General features: G+C 32.2%; 1 protein-coding gene and 1 long non-coding RNA gene across 2 annotated transcripts; one reads left to right on the forward strand and one right to left on the reverse strand.

The window, feature by feature from the left end:
- Positions 1 to 8,157: 8,157 nt before the first annotated feature.
- Positions 8,158 to 10,762, reverse strand: WAT1 (Walls Are Thin 1). Its single transcript, XM_022051096.2, has 6 exons — positions 10,401 to 10,762; positions 10,211 to 10,273; positions 9,946 to 10,062; positions 9,308 to 9,713; positions 8,535 to 8,686; positions 8,158 to 8,428 (listed from the first exon to the last, which is right to left on the reverse strand). Exons 1-6 carry the CDS (start codon positions 10,622 to 10,624, stop codon positions 8,242 to 8,244), a joined length of 1,149 nt encoding a protein of 382 aa, XP_021906788.1. The 5' UTR covers positions 10,625 to 10,762; the 3' UTR covers positions 8,158 to 8,241.
- Positions 10,763 to 14,757: 3,995 nt separating this feature from the next.
- Positions 14,758 to 17,426, forward strand: LOC148269164 (uncharacterized). Its single transcript, XR_015818628.1, has 2 exons — positions 14,758 to 15,423; positions 17,001 to 17,426. It is a non-coding gene; the product is annotated as an uncharacterized LOC148269164 (long non-coding RNA).
- The last annotated feature ends 1,750 nt before the right edge of the window (positions 17,427 to 19,176 follow it).

A 19,176-nucleotide genomic window follows, 5' to 3' on the forward strand; every position in this document is an offset into this window, starting at 1 on the left:
TTATAAATTCGATGTTGTGTTGCCTTGTTTGGTGTGCGTTACTGGTTTATGTATTCATGTTGATTGGGTAATTGAGACTAAGAAAAATAAAAAGGGTATGTGAATTTATAAATGGATAAGTCAACAGTCTCACTAGATATCCTGAGAGATGGTGGACGGACCGGGTCCATAGGGAACCCTACCGGGAACGGAGTCTCTCATATCAGATGGGGTATGGACTCTTTAAATGTTTTGGCCCTCATACCGGACGGAGAATGGGGACGGCCCACTTCATCCTCATACAGGACGGAGTATTGAGGTTTATGGTTTTGGCGCTCATACCGGACGGGGTATGGGGACAGCCCTGAAATTAAGGTGAATGGTTCACGTGTAGTGGGGACCCCTATGGATCCCCATGAATACTAGTAGGCTGATAAAAGAGGAAATTTGTTGTCTAATGATTGAAATACAAGAGTATGATATGTGTTATGTTACAGAGTGTGCATGATCTTATGATGTTTATAATGTTATTGTTTTCATAAGTTGTTTTCATGAATCTCACCAAGGTAAGTGGACAGTAAAGGGTTTTATTATTGATAAATGAATTTATTATAAATTATACTCCATAGGTCATTTTTGTTTTCTACCAATCTTTACTTCTGTGACAGTGAGATAGTGTGACATCTTTACTGGGCTAGTATAGCTCATTCCTTACTTAACCATTTCAAATCAAGAGGACTTGGCTCCCGAGCCCGTTTCGCAGGAAGACGGTGAATAGAAGCCTAAAGATTTATTAGTTTTCCTTATAGTATTCATTCATAGTATTTCCTTTAGTTAGTTTATTTTTTCATATCTTTAATATATTTTGATTATTGTGTAAAGGATGTTAATCATAATCTATTTTATTTTGCTTCCGCACTTATAATAAATATATACATTTTCTTTTAATTTCCGGGGTCGTTACACATGCCGGACGAGGTATTGAGGTTTGAATATCTTAGTGCTCATACCGGACGGGGCATGTGGACGACTTTGTATTTAAGATTATTAAGGGAAATGATTCACGTGTAGTGGGGAGACCCTTATGGATCCCCATGGATACTAGTAGGCTGGTGAAACGAGAAACGGTTATGATTTAGTTTATTATTAATAAATGTGAATTTATGATCTATTCTATGTTACTGATCGTACATGAAGTTGTGATTTGTATTATATTATTAGTTTTATAATTTGTTTTCATAAATTCCCCAATAGTAAGAAAAAGTGTAAATGGTTTTACTTTTAATGAATGTATTTGTTTAAATTTAGTGCTTCATTGGTTGTTTTAATTTTCTACCAACCTTTGCTTCTGTGCCGGTGATATAGTATGATGTCTTTACTGGGCTAGTGTAGCTCACCCCTTATTTAACCATTTCAGATCAAGAGAACCTGGTTCCCGAGCCTGATCCGCAAGAAGAATACGAGTAGATGCTAGATAATTTATATTTTTCTTTACTTTTCTCATTTCTAGTATTTATTTCAGAGAATTTATTCTGTGATGTTTGTTTAGTACTTTTAAGTTATCGTGTAAGGGATGTAAATCTTAACCTTTTATTTCGCTTCCGCACTTAAATTATTATATATTTCCTTTTGGATTTCTGGGACCGTTACATATTTAGGGTCTAAACAACAAGAGCATTATCCATCTCATGTGACTTTCCCAATGCAAATTAAGGCAATAGGGTGTCATATACAAAAATATATTACGAGTGCATGATAAAAACTATATGCAGTGGAGCAAATTATTACAAATCCCTTACCAAAATATATGAGTTCCAATTACACACACACACACATATATATATAACTGATGTCAGAAGTGGCAACAAAATACAAAAGGGCCACTTCTTTCATAATGCGGTTGGACTCATCAAAGTGCGGGATAAATCATGCACTCAAAGTTTGTGAATCCACGAGATTCTCATAAATAGGTCAGCAATCGATTCCTCATTATTTTCTTCATATGGGGGCATAGAAATGGTGAGTTTCATATACTCAATAAAGAAAATAGTATTTAAAAAATATCGTAAGATTTTAAATGTAAATAATTATGTCATTAATACTTACTATCATATCACACCACGATTCTTTTTTACTTTATGAAAATAATTTTATTTGTTAAAGAAAACATCATTTCATAGTTACAATAATCAAATCAAAATCATATTTAACAATAGAGAAAATTAAACAAATCATAAAATACTCAGATTTTTATGTCATGCTTCGCGAAATCGTTCCGACTTTCATCTCTGAAGGCAAATAGAGATTTTTTACTACTCATGTAGAATGACCAGATCAGATATATAATGACAATTTATTCAAACACATTTTCAGCTTGCTAAATCATGGTATGATCTATGACCACGGTTCTACCAACGACAGTGGTCATATCAGATATTTTATAACCATGATAGTGCTTAGCTAAAGGTGACCTCTAAAAAATATTCGCGTCACCGCTCTCATTAGAGGGTATGCCGTCGTCCACAAGCAGTGGTCATCTCACATATTTTCAGACCAAATGGGAGAAGGAAAAATATAAATTTTTCAGAGATAAAAAGTCTAACGAGACACTTGATGCATTATGCATGTCAATACAGATACATATATTTTTCGGACCATTTCAGGCTCATTCCCCTTCTCTTTTTTTATATATATTTCAGAAAATTATCACCATATTCATATTATTTAATTTACATGCAAATCATCAAGTGCCTATAAAATTATATAGTATGCTTGAAATAAAAAACAAATCACTATTAAACATAAAACATACAAAACACAAAACACAAACTTCATAATTTTTTATTTTCTAGTAACACTCCTTAAGATATTTAAAAAAATATTAAATTTCTTACCGAAACCTTGAAGTTTGTTTTATACATTTCTTTTCTTTCTCCTCTTCTTCTTTCTCTATATCATTTTTTCTCTCTTTAAGCTCTTGGACGATGGAAGAATGAAATAGAAATGATGAAGAAATTTGAAAAAAAAAATCCATATTTATAGAAAATAGAGACTGTTAGATTTACACCAAGTGGTGAAATTCGGTGAGGAAAGAGAAAGTTGAGTGGAAGATGAGTGATTTGACGCGACATGACAATGGCAAAAAAAACAGAGGAAGAAATCCTCAACCAACAGCGGCTCTCTACCCAAGGCGGTGCACGACACCCAAAGGGCGGCAACACATTGCCTGAGGTAGTGCACGACGCCCAAGGGGTGGCAGCACACTACCCGAGGCAATAGTTCATCTCCGTAGGCCGGTCGAGCGCAGGGGCTAACTTGCGCGCACATAGGGCCTATAACATGCAGGCTTACTATGCGGTCGGTATGCGCCCAGCGCCTGGCTCTATCCACGCATGATGTGATACACACGCGGACTAGCATTTCTGCACGTGATGGGTCGCAGGCACAAACCAGTATCGTGCCCCGCGCGGATGGGATGTGCGCACAATGCGCACATCCTATGCTGGCTGCATGCATGCACACAACGTGTGGTGCCCACATAGGCGAGCCTTTCCCGCAAGATTTCGCCTCTTTTTCCCATTTTTTTTCTAAAAATTATTTTTAAATAAAATTACAACAAAATAAAATAAAATAACAAAATCTGAATAAATTAGAATTATGAATTTAAATTATGAAATATGATATAAACTATGAGATAAATATAAATGAGTTCAGGTGGTCTTAAGGCCCAAATAAATAGAAATTTTTATATACAAATTTAGCACAGTGGGGAGCGAAGTGTTACAAATCACATGACACGATCCAAGATTCCATGCAAAAACGAGACCGTCTAATGCCCCCTATAGCTCTACCTGAAGAACATAACAAATACCAATATTCCTGAAATGTCCCCCAAGCCACTGACCAGTATTATCCCTTGTAAGTGCACCAGTATAAGTAATATCACTACTACCACGGACAACCCTGTCTATGTTGATCTTGACCCAGTTTTGGGGTGCATAGTCCAATTGATGAGTTTCTCCTTCTTCTGAGCATGCTGACAAGATATAGTAGCCTCAACGGTAGAAGCTTAAAAAGTATACGCAATTAGTTTGAAAACTTCAAACCTCAACTCCCTGAAGCCAAATGGCCTCCCACCGAAAATGAACGCATTATACTGCTTCCATATGAGCCAACAAGTGATGCAAAACACAACCTTACAGTCTTGGAAGGACGAACACCAGCCATATTGGTTTTGCAAGTTAGTATTGACCCAATCATCAAAATGTGTATAAAAGAAACTATGGGCGACTACTTGTGGAATGATCATTTTTTAGAGACCCTTCGCCGGGTGACATTCCCTCAAAACATGATTGATATCCTCAATGTTGTGCCCACAGGCATTGCAACTCAGGTCATCCGTCATGTGCCTGCGAACCCACTCCTCGCCAATAAGAAAGCCATTCCGTAAGACCAACTATAGAAAATGTCGAATGCATTGTGTGTCAGGCCACTTTCAAGCTAAATTCCACCTGTTATCTGCAAAAAGAAGAGAATAATCAATAATAATATTGTAAACATAATTAAAAAAAAAACTTAACATCAAGTGAGAGGCCCCAATACAGAACATCCACCTCCATACCATCCTGCAGAACTCTCACAGCTGCCAACTGAAGCAGGATCCTAGTTGGAAGCCTACTATGCAAATGATCTCAATCCCACTAACCATTCGAGACCTCTAGGTCCCTGACTCTCTTGGACCCATAAATATCATCAATCGGTTAGAAGGCAAGAAGTTTGAAAGGACCTAAGTCCCCAAGCCAGTTATCTTTTCAGAATCTAGCTCTATTGTCATCACCAATGTGTCAGGCCAACCCACGTCTCAGATCCTCCCAGAGACCATGCATCTTCCGCCACAGATGAGAACATGTATTTAAATTAACAGAGGTCGTATACAGGTGATCTTATTTATACTTATGTTGTAAAATTTTAACCCAAATGAGGCTGGGTTTGGTAAGAATAATAAAGTCCACATTCATGAGGAACGCCTTGTTGAGAGCTCTTAGGCTCAGGATACCACAACCCCCATGATCAATAGATTGACACATATCCTTCCAACTCACAAGGCTTGGCCTTTTTGCATCGTTGGTGGATCCCCAGATGAAGTCGCACACAAGCTGATCAATTTGATCACAGAGTGAGCTGGGAATGGCGGCAGTCTGCATCGCAAAGGCAGAAATTGCCATCAGCATAGACTTGACAAGTGTTAAGTGACCAGCCGTGGATAAACTAGTGATTTTCCACCCAGACAACTTCCCTTGTACCTTTTCGACGATGTACCTGTAGGTATTCTTGGTAATCCTACCATTTGTTAGAAATCTCTTTTAACACACTTTTATAACACAATAGTGTGGAATAATTAATAATTAATACAATTACAAAACAATCAATTATTAAAATAACATCAATATATACTGATAGTTAAATTTCTAGAATCTTATATGAAAATTAATAATTTTCTAAAGTTTTAAAAATATCAGAAAAATATTTAAATTTGTTGAAAAAATAACCAAAAATCTAATTTAAAAAATTTAATTACCTTTAATAACTTGCTTAATTTTTAAACAAAGCTTACAACGTTGATCTATTTAGGTTAAACCCATGGTGGTTAGTGTCATTTTTACTTAAGAGAAGCTTGCATTATTCTTTTCCTTTTTCTTCAGAAAAGCTCCCATTATTGTCCTTTAGATTCGAAGAATATGTCATGGCCAAGCTAGATGTTTAAAGTTTAAGTCAAAAAGAAAATTGTGCAATTAAAGGTTACTTGAAAATATATATCAATTAAGAGAGAAACTTTTTACAAAAAATAAAAAATAAATGGATTAATGCGTTTAAAGATGTATATTCTAATAAATATTTTGTATATATTTTAGAAAATATTTCAAAAAAAAAAATCATAATATTTTATTTATACAAGAGTTTACAACTTTATTTATAATATATATTTTGATTTTTTGTTTGTTAATGTAATTATATTTACTGAATCATATTAAATTTTATATTTTTTATTTTATTTTTTACTTTATATTATTATAAATATATTGAAGATTTATTTTCTTAACAAATAAGATATTTTAAAGTTTTAATAATTTTAAGTATTTTATTTTTGAGAGAGAATATTCACCAAATTAAATCGATAAAATACACATATGTGTGTGTGTGTGTGTGTGTGTATGTACACCCAAACATATATATATATATATGTGTACATATGTATGTATCGTTACGTAGTGTGCTGGAACTTAGGAATTATGATAGTTAGATTCAAATTTATAGTTAGATTTTTCTCAATTAAATTTCACTTTTCCTTTTTTTGTTTATTGCTTGTGGTTTGGTGAAGATTACCATTCTAGTTGGTTCCCTTGGTGGGGACAATGCAAATTCGCCAGCATCAATTTGTCGAGTCCCTCTTTAAATCTTAATGATCACACGTCAGACACACGCACATATATATATATATATATGTATGCAATGACATGACATTTAGTTAAGGTATTTTTCAAATGGAAAAAAAAAAAAAGTTTTAACAACATATTTTTTATATTAATATAATAAATATATAATTTTAAATGAAAATCTTATAATTATTAAAACTGAGATTTACTAAATTTTTTAATCTGACAAGTCTTTAAAAGCAAAAACAATAGGTTAATCTTAATGAGTACATGTTTTTTTCACTAAGGATGATAAGAACACGAATTTCAGACGAGTTTTATTAAAACTGAATTTCATTCTTAGGTATAGAATGTATTGCTCTAAAATTGTTTAGAATTTGGAACAAGTTTATATATAAAAAAAAAAATTATATTGTGTGGTTTCAAAGTGAAACCTACCCCATTCCAATATCAACAACTAATAATTTAGTAAGTTAAACATGCTCGTCATCGAATGATTGGAATGTAAACATAAAGATGAGGATGAAGGAAGAAGATGGAGATGAAGAAAGAAGGTGAACGAGACGACTACGTGGAAGGGAGGAAACAGAGTCAATAAACAATGATAAATCATGTTTAAATAGATTTTTACAATACAAACTCAAACTTTTCGCCCCGGTTGGATAGATTCAAAAAGTTTACTTTAGTTTTATTCAGTTTCAGTTAAAACATACAAATATTTCGTTCAAATTTATATATATATTTTATTGTTCGTCTACCTTATCATTATTTGTTTATTTATTTACATCATTTTCGTGATGATGGTATTAAATGAATTTAATCCGCAACCCATATCATTCCTATACAAATTATATTTTTAAATTCGTTTCAAATTCAAAGTGAGTATAGATTTGTATATTGCAATTGTGGGTCAAGTTAAATTTTTAGGAGATCTATTTCAAATTTATTTCATTATCATTATATAATAATTAATATTATTATTGAAATAATACTGACTACTTTATCATATGAATATAAAAGTTAAAAATTTTGTATGATAAATAAGTAAAGTAATTATAAAAATTGATAAACAATTACTAACAATTTATCTTTATTTGATAAGTTGAATGAAAATTCTTAATTAAGAATCTTAATCTTATTCATTTCATAAGAATATATTATCTAATAGTAAGAGATATATTGCTGAACACACTAACATTTCTAGGTTATGGTTCACAAACTTCACACACATTATGTCTTATATGTACATATATATATATATATATGTATATATACACACACATATATAATTCATGATTGAGGCGGGTCAAAGAAATGAAATTGGAATGATTAAGGAGGGCCTTTGAAAATTGTTTTTAAAGAAGCATGTACATGGAAATGATGATGGCGAATGAAGCTGGGCATGGTTAGCAAAGAAAAGGAAACAGTGTTAATCAATGAGCATTAGGTATATAATAACATGGGTCCCTTCATTTCAAACCATCATCATCTTCCCATTAATCAACATTATAATTTTTTTTTCCCGTAAATCAAACCATATTTTAATTATAAAACCATACAAAGGAGATTAAATTTTTCCACGTCATCCCTGGCCCACATGTGGGCCATCCCCTTCAAAAACTCTCTTGAGAGAAAAACTCCTCTTTTTTTTTTTTTTTTTTTACTACAAACGTAAATATCCAAAAACTTAGGGGCGAAAATAGAAATTGTAGAAATTCATACACACACTGACAAAGCTCTCTGATTTAGTAAGGCGGGTTCTTTTCTTTTGCTTTTTTTGATCCTCTCCTTGGCCGACACGTGGATTTAGGTCAACGTTCTTCTCTGGTCAAACGTTTTCGGTTGACGAAGGGAGGAGTGGCTGAGTAAGGGAAGTCTTGATGTGGGTGCTTGTTCTGTTGCTGTGCTCCGGCGGGGACTGAATCACTGCCCTTTCTTGCGAAAGCTTCCTCTCTTCGCTTTTCCCCCATAAGACAAGGTATAGACCTATGATGATCAGCACTGCTCCGATGATCCTGTAGAGCCAAAACCAGTACATACCATTATTTGACGAATGTGATTTGAAGTATAAAAAATGATTTTGAATCGAACGGTTGGGGAAAGGAGAAAGGGCCCACGTACCCTCCCAAGTAGAATTCTTCGCCTAAAGCAATGGAGGCCATAATGGCGACAACAAGAGTCTGAACAGGTTGATAGACTGCCACGAAGACTGGGCCACCTCTGTCAATACACCATATCTGTACAGCGAATGCTATCCCAGATGCCACCACCCCCTGCATGTTTCCACCCACATACTTACACTTAGTCGCTAAACTTTCTTATTTTCTGTTCACACACGTACCCACCACCCACTACAGCTCAATACTCCACATGCATTATTGCTTATTCACCTTTTTTTCTTTTTTCTAAAATGAACACAGTTTTCAGAAACTTGAAAAGATTAAAAAAGAAAAAGTTTCATCTTTACAAAAAAAAGAGCTTTTAAATTATACGATCAGTCCGGTGGAATCGTCATTTAATCAATTTGTCTGGACATGTCCAAACTAAAGCTTTTATTTTTATGTATATGGAAGACTTTAAACAGACTCACAAAAATACGCTCTAGATTCTTTACCGTCCATTCTCGCAGACAGCCATCCGCGTCTTTAGATATTTTTATAAAAAGCCACGTATCGCCAAAGTCCAACAAGGTGGCCATGGCCGAGATCATTGAAATCATTCAGGAAAAGTGATCGTTGATTACTTTGGTTTCTCTTTTTCTCTTTTTCAATCAATATAAATATAATATATATGAGTGTGCCATATTTTAACCTTTTTTCTGCTTTAATAATTACTTTTATTAGAAGAAATTTACTAGCGGAAAAGATAGATCTGTATATGCATGCGTAACTGACCGCATAGAGGATAGTGAAGAGCTCTCCACCGGAGTGAAACATCCAAGCCTGTGGATCTCTCTCGGCAAACCCCGCGATGACCAAGAACTGAATAATCCCAAAGAAGCAGGTGTAGGAGGTGACTGAGAGCCGAGCTGGGTACTTCTTTAGAACCGGTGCCTGCAACACGAGCCAACCGGACCATGACAAGCAATGGCCAATGAGGTATATACAACCTAGACTCCAATTCTTGCCCTTAGCATCACCCAGAGTAACGAACATGGAATCGGGTCTTTGTAGCGGTGGAACTGGGCTATATATGGCGGGACCCTTGTATAGAGTAATAACTGATGCCCCAACCACACAGCAGGCAGTGCCTATCACCTTCGCTATACCATCTTTTCTGTCTAGACGAACTTTCTCTATCCTGCAGCAACCATAAATAGACGTACCAAAAGCCATTTTAGAAGGCAGTTAATTATGATCTACCTATAACTACAATTATATGCAAATACATGTTGTTGGTTGATTTAACGTGAACTATCATATTTATCCAGTACGCAGGTTGCCCGTAAATTCAACATGTTGCTCGTGAGTCATTTTAGCTGCAACAATTCAAATGTCATTGATGAAATCAATAAGGAAGCCAGAGGACTTGCCGGAGTAGGGCTGCCATGAGAAAGGTAATGGCAGGAACAGAGTTTTGGATTGCAGATGCGAAGGTGGGAGATGTATTGTCCAATCCTAGCAAGTAGAATCCTTGGTTTGCAGTTATTCTGTACGATGTCGGATTGAAAGTTTGGTAAAAAACAAAAGAGACGTCACAAAGGAGTCATTACTTGGATCAGTCTTGGGAAACATCAATTACTTTACAACATGTATATATATATATAGAGAGAGAGAGAGTGTTTTATAAGGTCATACCCAATAAGTGCAAGGACGAAAAACTGGAGGAGAAAGTTAAGGGTGATGGCTGGCCTCTCTTTCCTGTAGAAAAGAAGAAGTTGGACGATCACGTTCAAATAATTATATTAATGGAAAAAAAAGACCTGAGGGTATAAACTAAGTAATTAATAATCAATTATCAGTAATGATGATCATTGAGTAGCCATACTTCTCTAAGAAATAGGCGAAAGGAAGGAGGAGAATCAAAGCAATGATGTTCCTATAAACAGGGAAGACAAGCTTGCTAATGCCCATGTTAAGGGCAGCTCTGGAAACTACATGGAAACCAGCATAACCAAACTGCAAGGCCAACATGGCCATGTGCAGCTGTAATCTTTCAGGCACGGAACACCACATCCTCCTTCCAGAGGCTGAACTCCCAGTATCCGCCATTGAAACGAGGTAATTATGTATTATATCTTCCGATAACAATAATATCAACAACAACAAAAACAATAAGAAGAAGAAGAAGAAGAAGAAGAAGAAGAGGAAGAAACGGATGAAGGAAGGAGTGTTGTGTGGAGAACGAGGTAGAGAAAGGGCGGTATATATAAATATAGGTGGAAGGAAGGGGGAGTGAAAAAGAGAGGAGGGTGGTGTAGTAGCGTGGGGAGGGTGGCCCAGATTGGCCCTAAAAAGACGTAACGTCAACTGTTAATAGAGCTTAAAATGTTTTTGGTTGTCTCCCACATTCTACTCTATTCCACTCTTCTCAGCTGACAAGACAACCTTTATCGCACTAACCATCCATCCATCTATTCTACACCCTCTACCCAGAGAAGAAAATAAAAGAGAAGAAACAAGGCGATATATACATATAATATAATATAATATTTTTTAACAGGTTCTGTTTTGGCACCATGCCATTAATTATGATAATTGAGTGAGAGAGAGAGAGAGAGAGAGAGAGAAGGCAGAAAGGGTCGAGCCGCCATTGATCGATCGAGCGCACGAGGGGAGGAAGGTGGGTACCTCATGCGTTCTATTATAGTAGCTAGCTATCATCCCCTTCAACCCCACCGTATATACTCATTCCCCCCCAACTTAATACACCTTAGCTAATTTCCAGCAAAAATATACACAGGTATATGCATACACAGACGCTAATTAATGGATGCTTCCCTCTATATTCTTTAGGTTTCTTTTGGTTTATTAATTTATTAATAAAAAATGGTTTTTTCCTACTTTTCATCTTTAGTTTTCACGCATATAAGATACACTATTGTTTACTCTTACCAAGTGAAATCATTATATAAAGATATAGATTAAAATAAACATAAAAATTAATATTTTACGATAAAGAAACCAATAGTATATTAATCGAACAAGAGAGGCTAAGAAAAGAGGACCAAGGATATGATTAACGTGTTTACTCACTGTATGACGTGATCTCTCCCTCTTATAATTCCAAACTCTAACTTTTCATTTACTTAACTTGAGTTATCATCGTTCATAACTTCTATTTTCTACATCTAATTCCTACTTAAGTTGTGATTTTTTGGATCAACAAAATAACATTTTCATAAGATATTATCTACATTGATATTTAGCAAGAGAGTAGAATTCTTACATATCAATTAAATATTTTCATATAGTTTATGTAATGCCAAATATTTGTTTATAGTTCATGAAATTCTCCCTAGAGTTATAATATCAAAGTTTTATAATTTATATACAAGATGAAATAATGTACTAATCTACAGATTAGTTAATGATAATTGATACAATAGTTTATTAACCGAAACTTAATAGTATTACTATTTAGAAAATATGTGTATTTAGTATATATTTATTATATAATTCATCTATTTGTGAATGATGTTTGTAAATTTGTATGTTTTTAATATTATAAGTTTTTACCATTCACAAAACAAACTTAGTACATAGTTTATGAGTCTCTATAACGAACAAAAACTATTCTAGCAATTACGATAAATGAAATTTATTGTCATTAACATATATATATACATATATAATAATTTTTAAAAGGAAATATATGAGTAGGATGAAAATTTGCCGTACAAATGTATAATACAAGATTATCAATTTTCTCCTTTAACCACATACCTTGTAGTCTACCTAGGTGTGCCTTGTATCATATAAGGTCATCAATAATTAGGAGTTTCAAGCCATTATTGATCAATTGTAGGACATATTAAATGGTTAATATGCTAAACTCATTAATTTTGTAGGAAAAAACAATATGATAAAATTAGTTATGTGAAAGATTCTAATCTACCTCAGGCGACCTAATACTCTTTCTACTAAAGTCAAGATATTCTCGATAAGATTAGAATAGATTTTTGTGGGACAATAAGGCCTTGGACCACGGTTGTATTTGATTATATGAAAGACTACATGCACAAGCAAAATCAAGGTGGTTTGGAAAGATTTGTTGGTGTTGGCCCAAGTATCTAAGACAATCAAACAGTGGAAGATGATGAATTTAAGTTTTCTAAAATTTAGATAACTTAAAGAAAAAAAAAAGTAAGCATGCAAAAGTAAATTATTAAGACAATTAAAAAATTGATTCACAACTAATAACTTAAATATAACGTATAAATTTAAGAGAGTAGGGAAGGAATAGTAAACTCAATTTATAGAGATTCAACCATCAATCTCGTATATATATCCTCAACTCAAGTAACTGACTTGAAATTTTTACTATCTTTAATTTTTTTACAAAAAGAGAGTTAATAAGACGTATAACTCACCATACGATATGATTTTTTCTTACAAAAACATACCAAGAGATTTACTCTATTTTTTATATATAAAGATTAATGATTTTTAAAGAATGAATAATAAAAAAATCTCCTTTAGAATAGATATTACAAGTAGAGACATTTAAAATTTTAAAGTATGCCTTAAGAATAAAAGATGAATTTTTGCTCTTGGTTTCTCAACAAATCTTATAAAAATTAAGTAAATAACTAATATTTAAAAACTCAAACAACTTTGAATGATAATTCTAAAGAATCTCTCTCAAAAAATAAATATGCAAAAAGAAATTGTTTGGATATCTCAAATTTAACTCGAGAAAAAAAATTTTTTTTTGTTTTTGATTTCTGAAAAAATTGTATTAAAAAATAAATAAATTAAAAGCATTTATAAACTCAAAAAATTTTTAGAAAATATTTAACAGAAGCTCTTTAGATTTTTTATTATCGTCTCTAAGCTCATAAGAATTATATAATAAGTTTAGAAAAAAAGTTTAACCTATTTAATTATATAATAAATAAATTTAAAAATATTCGATAAAAAATAGATATCGTTTAAAAAGTAATTAAAAACAAATATAATTTGATAGATACAATTAATTAAGTACGTATAAGTAGTATCACATAAGATGTCTATATTCATAACAATAAATTCGAGTACATATTTTTCTAGGACAAACATAAATTAAATTATTAATTACAGAAATTTATTTTAAAGTTTTTGGACTTAGGAAATTTACTCTAGTTATTACTAAAACAATATCCTGCAATTAAAAATACAATGTACACTATATATATATATATATATATATTAATGACCACAAATTTAAATATAAATTATTTTATATATAATTAAAATATTATTAATTACAAAAATTTATTAGAGCTATTATCAAATATTTTCTAAACTAGACATATAATATATATTAATGACGATAAAAGTAGAATATTCTTTATGCTATATAACTAAAATACACGTTTCTCAAATTTTTTACTTAAAATATATAATATAGAATCTATATACGGTGAAGATTACACCCAACTCAACTATATGTATATATATATAAGATTCCTTGATAATTCGTGAGCAATATCTTGGATGTGCTGAGTTTAATGGGGTTTAAGAAAAAAAAAAATTAATTAAAACTTAAAATTAGTGCGTTAAACTGAACAGATTAATTAATTAATCGATTAATTAAAATTTATGACAGTAATTAATATTAGGTGGGTCCACGCAACATTATGGAGGGAGGACCCCGTCAATATTTGATGTACAAAAGCAGCTGCCAACAGGAGGAATCCTTCTTTCTTTTTCGCCTAAAAAATATGATTCTCTCACCGTTTTATTTAATCAAAAGATATTTAATTTGTCTCAATAAAGTTTCCCAAAAAGTAAAAAACTTTTTATTTTTTTATTTTAAAATAAAATAATATCCAGAAGATAATGAAATAAATTAATTAAGTAAAAACAATACCAATCTAAAAAATTAGAATTTTTAATTTTTAATTTCTTACATTATCATACATGTATAAATAATTTTAACCATATAATTTTATAAAAAATTGACTTATAGATTCACAAGAGTATTATAAAATTTCGTACGTGGTAAATACATCATATTTGAATATGAATTGATAGAATTTGATTTTGATTTCGATGTCATACTAAATTTTGTACATAAAAATTATATAATATTAAAAAAATTTGTCACCATGTATAAAATTTGTTATAAATCTCATAATCATGAAAGGCAAATTTTGACATATTTTTCCTCTTGTAAAAAGCGGTTGATCCTCTTCTTAAGGAACCTAATGATGTTTTCCCACTAAGGTTTCCACTCCGAAAGCTTTGATCGGATTCATATATTATATATGTACATGCGTGTGTATATAATACATATATATATATATATATAGAGAGAGAGAGAGAGAGAGAGAGAGAGAGAGAGAAGAGAAACAAAAAATCTTCCATGGAAACGTGGGCTATGTTGCTGATATAACCTCTCTTGCTTTACGGGACATGTTGTTCCCCCTCAATCGAGACCACAATCATTCTAAATTTCAAACAATGAAGATTAAAGAGACCTCTCCAGCAAGACTCATATATATATATATATATATCTTTGCCCTTTTCTTTTGATCGTTAATAGTTTACTCTACCTGACGCAGATGCTAGCTTTTTTACTTTTGTCATTTCTTAATTAAATTTTCACTTTTATCATTTACTTCATACAGTTTTAAATTATTTGAAAACTGAAAGAGGGTGAGCGAGTGATGTGTGTGTGTGTGTGTGTGTTTGTGTGTGTATAAAGAAGAAGAGAAGAGGTGGGTGGGTGTGAAGCGGAGTTGAAGAATCGGTCGGGTACCGTCCTGACCAACCCAGTTGTGGTGTTAATTGCAGTCTGGGGAGAGAGAAGGACATGGCTGACAGCTACAAGAGATTTTGTTGCACGAGAGAATCTTCCTCATCAGGTGTCTGCATCACCTTTGACTACTTTTACTTGACTTCTATCTTCTTTTTATATTATTTTATAGATTACATTTTTAATAAAGTTTAAAATTATAAACTTTAAGATAAAATATAAACATTCTTGCTACCATATAATCATAACTCATTCTCTTTATTTTTCATTTACTAATTCACCAACCCTTATATATATATATATATATATACACATATAAAGATGTGTTGTATCTCCTCGTTGAAAGTTAATTGTTTTATTTATCGGTTATATTGTTTTTAATGTACATTTATATTATATTGGGTATGCATAATTGATATCTTGTTAAAGTAATTAAAATTGATAGTGGTACTTGGAGTTTGAATAATAAATTTAAAAAATAGGGATTTATTTGAAATTAACTCCATTATAAACTAAATGTATAACATATATAATACTTAAATGTAATATATTATTTAACATAATTTTCAATTTAAATTAAAAAGATCTGAATTTTAGTTATAAGTTATTTCTTTTATTAATTTATTTAACCCCATTTTGATAAGTATTAATAATATAGAAATATGATAGATTAAAGTATATCTAAATATAATTTTAAAGTTATAATTGATTCAATTTGATTATAATTGCACATTGGGTTTTAGTTCTACCAATTATAAAAATATACCATTCAGTTTGATTTCTAGTAATTACCCAATTTCTGGTTAATCAAACTTAAACCTTAAATCACATCCTAAAATTAATTGATAAGTACTGAATCGACACAAAGGTTGAAATCTCTGCATTTCTTCCTCCTCTTCTTCTTCTTCTTTACATATAAACCAACTGTTGGAAGATTGAAATACATACTCCTCGGAGCAAGTACAGGCTGAAAATGCTTCTTATACCTCCTCTCAAATGCTTCTTCCACCCTTCTCGGATCTCACTCACCATGAGTTCAAGGCGATCAACAACAGCCAACAACTACGCGAAATAACATGAAGTAAGAATTGAAGGCAAAAAGAATAAGCACCGCAGGCGCCCTCATCTTTGACAGAGGTGACGACTCCTTTCTTTCTCAGATGGACAGAAGCCGGGTGATGAGAATACCAAGTACGAATAGCAGAAGGCGCAGCAGAGAGACCGAGACGAGAGGCGTTGAACTCATGGTAAGTGAGACCGCCAAGGTGTTGAGGAAGAGGGTATAAGAAGCATTTGAGAGTAGGTTCAGACCATACTGCTTCTCTTGCTCCGACGAGGGTGAGTGAGTGAGCGAGCGAGTGAATGATATATGTATATATATAAATACGATAATTAAAAATAAAAATTAAATAGATACTGTACACATTTCATCACTATATGTGTGACAATGACTTTTGTCTATCCTATAATTATTAATTTTATTAGAAATTAGTTAAATATTTAGCTTTAATAATAAAAATCATATACAATAATAATAATAACAATAATAACTGAAGGCGCAATGAAAAGTTACGTATGGAAATGATTAAATTATTTATAATTTCTTTAATTATTAGTTTTTAGCTTGAACGGCACCGTTTTTATGGCCTTCTGCCTAACGGTTGTTCATTTTTTCTTCTTATTCAGTCGTTCACGCGCAGAAGAAGAAAAAGAGAAGAACGATGGAGCAGAAGTCTGAAAAGGCTGAAAGCGCGACAAGGCTGGCAGATGGCTTATGCGGGAGGCTGATGGCGATTTGAATAGAAAAAATCAAGGGTTTTAAGAAAAGAAAGACTGGGACGGAAAATTTGAAGAAAAGCACGCCTAAACTGTAGACTTGCAAAGTGCAGATAGCGTTGCAGACTGAAGTTTCTGAATAATGCAGAAAGATGAAGCTGAAGAAATAAATTTTTTTGACAGGTGTATATTATGTTACACCTGTAATGCAGAGATCAAATCTTTAATTAAGTACATCTTTAATATGCATACATATATATATATATATATATAGAAAAAATTGTGGTATCTTCATAGAAATAGGTTAATAACTTTATGGGAGTAATTATTTTGAAAGTTAAATTTTTCATTGAGGAAAGAAGTAATATAATTTAAAAAACTTCCGGAATAAAAAAAAATCGACCGAAGTGGGTTAATCAAACCGAGACAACCAAATTGATTCAGTTGGTTCAGTCACTAATAATGCAACATATGCAAACACTGTGCTCATCTCTAAATCCAACAATTAAAGTTAATGCTTCCAATTTATAGTCATTATGAAGTTAATCAGAAACCAATCGAGAGAGATCGATAGAAATTAAAAGCTCCTTTGGAAAGATGTTGAAAGCTTTACGTGCCTTGGCTCTTTATTATGTTTTTCACAGGGGTGTATATATACACACACACACTACATAAACCCATTAATCTATTGCTTTTATGTTTTGGCACAAAAAAGTGATTCCACCAACCGCACACTATGAGAAGAGTGAAGACACAGATATTTGGTGAAATTAATTTAACATGCTTGCTTTTGTTAATTACAAACCCAACATGATTAGATATTATATTATTGTAATTAATTAAGTAATTAGTATAATTTCGTAACGTTTAGAAATGAAGGGTTGATTTGATTTGATTTGATTTGATCTCTTAAATAATTTCTCATGCATCGTTCTTGCTGATTGGTTTTTCTCCTTTTTCGACACAAATATTTTTTCTTCATGTCTACGCCATTAACAGTCACCAAAGTTGACTAATTAACTTGTTGTAAATGCATGGTTCTTTTCTTGCTTTTCTGCTTGGCTTTACCATTTGGCTAAGTTAGTTCAGATTTACAAATCAACTTTCTAAAACAGGTATACGTCCATATATGTATATATCAAATTACTGTATCATGTATATAACTAAATTACAGTATTTAACCGGTGTGTCAAATGTGAGAAATAGACAACACATAAGTGGTGTTTCATTTATATTATATTACTGTACTAATTATAAACCTCTTTATTTAAAAACTCTGATGAAGAGTCCAAACTATCTTGAAAAATATTGCTCTTGAAAATGATTAAGAATATATGATACATCAGATCACTAGTTGATTAACTAGATTTTCTTCCTCCCAAGTTTTGTTCAAGAATCATAAATCTCCGTCCAGGGTTCTCTTAATTTGCATTTAAAAAAAAAAAAAAATAGTTTAACAAGGCATTCCATTTTAAGGAGTTCATTTCAAGAAATGGAAAGGAAGGGCAACTACTCTCCAAACCCTAATAACACACTTCTAGTAGAGTTGCGAACACTCAGTCACCCATTTTAGTAAGAATATTATATGGAAGCTTAAAAAGAAAAATATGAAGAAATTTATTAGACCACAAAATAATAAACATTAAGCATGAGAAAGAAAGCTTTCTTTGTGCTTGTTATGTCTATAAAAATAGTGGGTATAGTGCTTGAGTTTGCAAATTTTGAAAATGTTGGCCTCTAATTCAAGCATATATAACCGAGCAGTCATTTTTGGCAATATAAAAGATATTAGGATGGTGCAAAATATTGATGGATAATGGGTTAACCTAGTGCTAATGGTCATGTTTGTTATGAAAAAGACTGGTTCCAAAATTTTACTCCCCTTTAAGGAGCTAAGTATTTGGTTGTGAAGAGGTTGAATTAAAATTCACCCCAGAAATGTATTCATACTAAAAGATTTTTTTTACAGTCATTCTCCATGAGGAAGATATGTTTTACAGTCATTCTCATCTGGTTTTAAACAAACACTTGAATATATGATAAATATGTAATGACAAAGAAAGGTGTTTTTGTGGGAATAGGCTAT

The sequence above is a fragment of the Carica papaya genome, chromosome 1 (genome assembly GCF_054855325.1).
Source record: "Carica papaya isolate Zhongbai chromosome 1, ASM5485532v1, whole genome shotgun sequence".
In the NCBI taxonomy this organism is placed as follows: Eukaryota; Viridiplantae; Streptophyta; class Magnoliopsida; order Brassicales; family Caricaceae; genus Carica; species Carica papaya.

What these genes read in the sequence shown, in the direction of transcription:
- WAT1 (XM_022051096.2), bottom strand. Translation starts at nt 10,624, where the DNA reads ATGGCGGATACTGGGAGTTCAGCCTCTGGAAGGAGGATGTGGTGTTCC. An exon ending in TTCGCCTATTTCTTAGAGAA is followed by an intron (nt 10,274 to 10,400) that starts GTATGGCTACTC and finishes TCTTTTCTACAG; the next exon opens with GAAAGAGAGGCCAGCCATCA. An exon ending in CTCATGGCAGCCCTACTCCG is followed by an intron (nt 9,714 to 9,945) that starts GCAAGTCCTCTG and finishes TGGTTGCTGCAG; the next exon opens with GATAGAGAAAGTTCGTCTAG.